The sequence below is a fragment of the Petaurus breviceps genome, unplaced genomic scaffold (assembly GCF_028583685.1).
Source record: "Petaurus breviceps papuanus isolate PSGF00001 unplaced genomic scaffold, PetGlider_PUasm1.0 138, whole genome shotgun sequence".
Taxonomy (NCBI): Eukaryota; Metazoa; Chordata; class Mammalia; order Diprotodontia; family Petauridae; genus Petaurus; species Petaurus breviceps.
In genome coordinates, this window is record NW_027185694.1 from 30,698,207 (window position 1) to 30,703,197 (window position 4,991).

General features: G+C 49.7%; 1 protein-coding gene across 1 annotated transcript in view; it reads right to left on the reverse strand.

Annotated features, from left to right (window-relative positions):
- Positions 1-2,693, reverse strand: part of RABEP2 (rabaptin, RAB GTPase binding effector protein 2) — an 8,837-nt gene extending 6,144 nt beyond the window's left edge. Inside the window, 2 exon segments of the mRNA XM_069064027.1 lie at positions 1,270-1,476; positions 2,449-2,693. Of these exon segments, the coding sequence (XP_068920128.1) occupies positions 1,270-1,476; positions 2,449-2,515 (274 nt within the window). The 5' untranslated portion in view covers positions 2,516-2,693.
- Positions 2,694-4,991: the final 2,298 nt, after the last annotated feature.

Below are 4,991 nucleotides of genomic sequence, written 5' to 3' on the forward strand. Positions count from 1 at the left end.
ACACACACACACACACACACACACACACACACACACACACACACACCGATGTAGATCAGGGAGGGGAAGACCCTCAGGGTTTCTGGCCAAAACAAAAACAACTGTTATTTACACACATCTTATATGATTCTTACAACAATCCTGTGAGTCTTTTCTTTTTTTTTTTTTTTTTAAGCAATCGGGGTTAAGTAACTTGCTCAAGGTTACACGGCCAGGTGTTTCTGGGTGGGTGCTAAGTGTCTGAGCCCGGGATTCGATCTCCAGGTCTTCTCAACACTGGAGCCGGTGCTCTTACTCACTGTGCTACCTGGCCGCCCCCCTGTGAGTCTTTTAAGTCTTTTTTATTATTAGTCACATTTTACAAATGAGGAAACAGGTTGAGGTGAGATGTGTACTGGATGTAGGATTTAAACCCAGGTTTTTCCTGACAAATCTGGTTCTTTTACATACTCTGTAGAATGATTAGACCAGCAACAAGGGCTGAAGACATGAGAAGAACAGAGGTTCTGGCAAATGCAGAGCAGGGGGTTGTCGTGTAAAAAGTACGCTGGAGGCTTTGTTTTGGGCAGAGTCTCCATTTTTAAAGTCCCTGAAGGTTTACCAAAGGCTTTCTTACTAAGAGCTTTAGCAGTGTGGACACAGCCTTCAGACCTCTGGCTGCCAGGTCCAGCTCTGATCTGAAACAAGGCAGGACCTCTGCCTTGTTCTTTCAGGCTCATCTGAGCTCTGGAGTTTGACACCATCATAGGCAACTTTACATAAGAGAGAGGGCAGAGTACACGGCCCGTATTTGGAGGAGATCTGGCTTTGGAATCAGCTTTGGACACTTCCTAGCTGTGTGATCTATAATTTCTCTGTGGCTCAGGCAACCTTAAGTAAGGCTCAGAGTTATAAATGGTTGCATTTCAGTTGGTAAAGGGATAAACGTCCTGCTAAAGACTGACTTACTCCAGGTAAGTAATGGGTGATACCTCCAAGAGCTGCTGTGAGACTCTAATGAGATAAGACTTATTAGTCATTTAGCCACATATGTTTGGTTATATCAGTAACCGCTCTTCTATAAAAGCCCCCATGAAGGCACTTGCCTTTATCCACATCCCAAGAGAAACCATCTACTTAGGACATGTGCTAAGGAAGGAGTTATGTAAAATTGGGAGAACAGGGTCAGGGAAGAAATAAAAAGGTTTGCAGAAGACAGAGGCTCTGGAGGAAGACGTGAAGGGTTCCAATCAAAAGCTGGGGCATCCCAAGGAGGAAGCCGGGTCTCACCTTTGAGGATGGCCTGCAGGGATGCCACCTCCTCGCGGCACTGCCTCTGGACCTCGGCCACAGCCTCGGCCTTGGTGCTCTCGCTCACCTCCGCCACTGCCTTCATGTTCTCCATCTCTGCCAGGGCTGCACCGAGCTGGGCTCTCAGCCTGCCCAGCTCTCCGGCCTCTGCCTCCAAACTATCGCCCTTCATGGTTGGGGTTGGTTCTGCAAAGGTCATTTCACCGAGATTCCACCAGCCTCAACCCCAAAGCCTCCCACCTCTGTTAAACACCATTCTGACAATGACAACCTCCCCAGGTCTCTCCAAGCGCCTGACTCCTTCCACTTTCCTATACCATCCCTGTATGCCCCACCCCTTCTGCACAAATCCCGCCCCCTACCCAAAGCTTCCCCCAGCCACGCTTCTTTTTCCAAGGCCCCCCCCTCTCCTTACAAATGCTCCTTTTTGAAAGCCCCCCCCCTCTCCAGGAGCTCCACTTTTTCCTAAAAGCTCTGCCTATCACTTAGACCCCACCCACTCCCCAACTAGGCTCTGTCCCAAAGCTCCACCTCTCACCTAAAGCCTTACCCACTCCCCACGAACCCCACCCTCTCCCAAGCAATGCTTCTTCTTCAGCCCCACTCTTCTCCAGGAACCCCTACTTTCCTCGTAAAAGCTCAGTGCTTCACTCAATGCCCCACCCACTCCACACAAGCACCACCCTTCCCCATAAGTCCCACCCACCCCAGCTATGCTTTCCCCAAATTCCGCCTTCTCCCAAAGCCCCTCCTACTCTCCACAAGCTCCACCCTTCCCCCCCTCACAATCCCCACTCCACCTATATTTCTTTTTCCAAAGCCCCACCCCTTCCTAAGGCCCCCTTTCTACAAAGCTCCGCCCCCAAAACAAGCCCCACCCACTCCCCTCCCCACAAGACAAGCCCCCCCTTTTCCTCTTCCACCCCACCTTCTTGGCTGACCTTCACCCACGAGCCCTTTCTCAACTCCTCGCCCCGCCCCTTTCCGAACGTCCACCTCTCGGCTCCTCCCTTCTCTCACCCCCCCCCCCTCCGGGGAAGCTCCGCCCCCTTTTCCCTTCCCAATCTATCCCCTTTCCTGGGTCTCTCTTCCCGCCCTCTCCCCTTAGTCGCCAGCCTCCCGGCCTTGGAGAACACAGGCGCTCGTTCCCTCCCGTACCAGCCAGTGGCTGCCGTTGCCCATCCTCGCCCGTAGTTCCAATTGCATTTGCCGCTGCCGCCGCCATTGCCAGAGCTCAAACCCTGGTTTCTCACTCCCAGGCGGCAGCCCGTCGCTCCTTCCGGGTCCGCTCGGGTATTTCCGGATACACTCGGGTGTTTCCGGGTCCGCTCGGGAGGTTCCGGATGGTCCTCTCCGACTCAACGAGCTGAGCTGGGGGGGGGAAGGGAAGGGGGAGGTAGTTCTGCCCACCTTCGTGGAGTCGTTCCTTAGCCAAATCCAGGAGGGCTTCCTAGAGGAAGTGAAGCTGCCGCATGCTCCCTTCCCCCGCGTTCAGCTTACAGAACTCTCCCCTGTCTTTCCAGACTCAGTTCCAGTCTCCACTCCTTAAATCGCAGCCTCCCGACCCATTCCAGCGCTTAGAGAGCCAGCTCCCCAGAATAGCTGTGGAATAGTGAAAAGGGCATTGGATTTAGACCCGGGTTCGAATTCTGCCTCTGTGACTTCCTGGCTCTATGAGTCAGGGCAAGGCACCATACCTCTCTATGCCTTGTTTTCTTCACTTGGTAAACTCCCTACCGCACTACCTGCCTCACAGGGTTGGTGTGAAGTCCTTACATACTTGTACACGCCCTATTACACATTACCACTTCTCCCTCCCTCATGGCCCTTATTTTTCATATTCTCCTTATATGGGAGGTAGCTAAGTGGTGCATGAGGTCAGGAAGCCCCGAGTTCAAATCCAGCCTCAGACACTACCTGTGTGACCTTGGGCAAGTCACTTCTGCTGTAGTAATAGCACCTACCTCTCAGGGTTATTGTGAGGATGAAATGAGATAATATTTGTAAAGAACCTGGCAGGTAATAGGTGCTACGTAAACGCTTATTAGAGCGCCTTCCCGATGTGACTGAGATTATAACTGGAGGCAAGTGCTTTATAAGAGTTCACTTAAAGAACGGCTTTGAAGAGCAAATTTTGAGGGGATTCCAACTTTGCAAACAGTTTGCAAAGCAAACTCAAATGAGATAATGAATTATTTCATAAGCCTCTGCATAAGCCATAAGTAAGTGCTGCAGCTATTATGAGCCCCATTTTACAGATGAGACAAGCGGTCCCCCTCTCTTCTAGGCCCCTGAAACTACCTAGATTGTAAAATCTTATCTTGTTCATGTAGAAACCGATTGCCTAGCACACCATCTTCCCAGTCCTCCAGCTTCAGAACCTTGGAGTCATCCCTGGAGGAGGGGGAGAATTCCAGGGATAGGGAACAGCCCTGTAAGTGGGAGTTCCTGGCTTCCTTCAAATCCCTGATAAAATCCCACCTTCTGCAGGAAACCTTTCTAGATCCCCCTTCATGCTAGCCCCTTTCTTCTGGTGGCATTCTCCAACTTAACCTGTATATATCTAATTTGTACATAATGTTTTCCCGTTGTTCTCATACCCCCTTTCCCCCCCTATTAGATTGTGAGGTCCTTGAGAACAGGGGCTCTCTTTTGCCTTTGCCGGAGGCTTAGTCCTGCATCTGCCACCTCTTGAGACATGCTTATTTATCAAGGACTGACTGTCCCCTTCCAGGATGTTTTCTCTGATCCTCAGCATTAGTAACTTTTGCCCCTCTGACTTCATATAGCATACAGGTAGGCTTTAAATGCCAGGAAAAGTGGGGTGACAGAAGGCATTCCAGGCATAAAGAGCATCACGAACAAAGGCAAAGAAATGGGAAGGTGGAGCAGAGAATGGTCTAGTTGGTTAGAGTGGAAGGGAATGATATACAATAAGGCTGGGAGGACTGGGTGATGCCATATCCCAGATCACTCTGACAGTCAAAGGAGTCTGAAATTTAATCCATAGGCCATGGAGCCACTAAAGCCTTTTTTTTTTTTTTTTTGAGCAAAAGAAGGATGTTATCAGATCAATGCAAAAACAAGGTTAGTTCTAAAAGTAGAGGCTGAACTGCTGGGGAGGGATCAGGGAAGGCTTCACAGAGGAACTGACATTTGAACATTTGAAATGAGATTTCAAGTGGGAGAAATATGAGGAGAAGATGTTGAAGGAAAAAGGTCTTCAAAAAACAGTAAGGAATCCAGTGTGGCCAGAGGATAGGTTCTACACTGGGAAGCAATGGAAAAGGAGCCTTAAAAGTATGTTGGGATTTCATCATAGAGGGTGTGGAGGGTCCCAGATGAACCACTACATATATTTGAGCAGACAAATGTAACCCCGTGGTGGGGGAAGTCCTTTTGTTACCAAAACTGGGCATGCTCAAAAGACCAGCCCTGGGTTACATAAAGGAATTCATCCCAGCGGTGTGTTATCAGTATTTAGCTCTCAAGGACTGATCCACCCATGGAATATGTGGGACCCAGGAATCAGAATCCCTCTATATACCTATATTCCTCCACAGGATGTAGCCAGTGAAGCACCTGGGTGGTTTTTAATTTTTGTTGTTGTTCATCCTTTGGTCTTGAAGAGGACCAATGATATCATGAGGGTAATGTCCTGACTTGCAAGTACATTGGATTTAAGCGATGCAGGCCTGTGC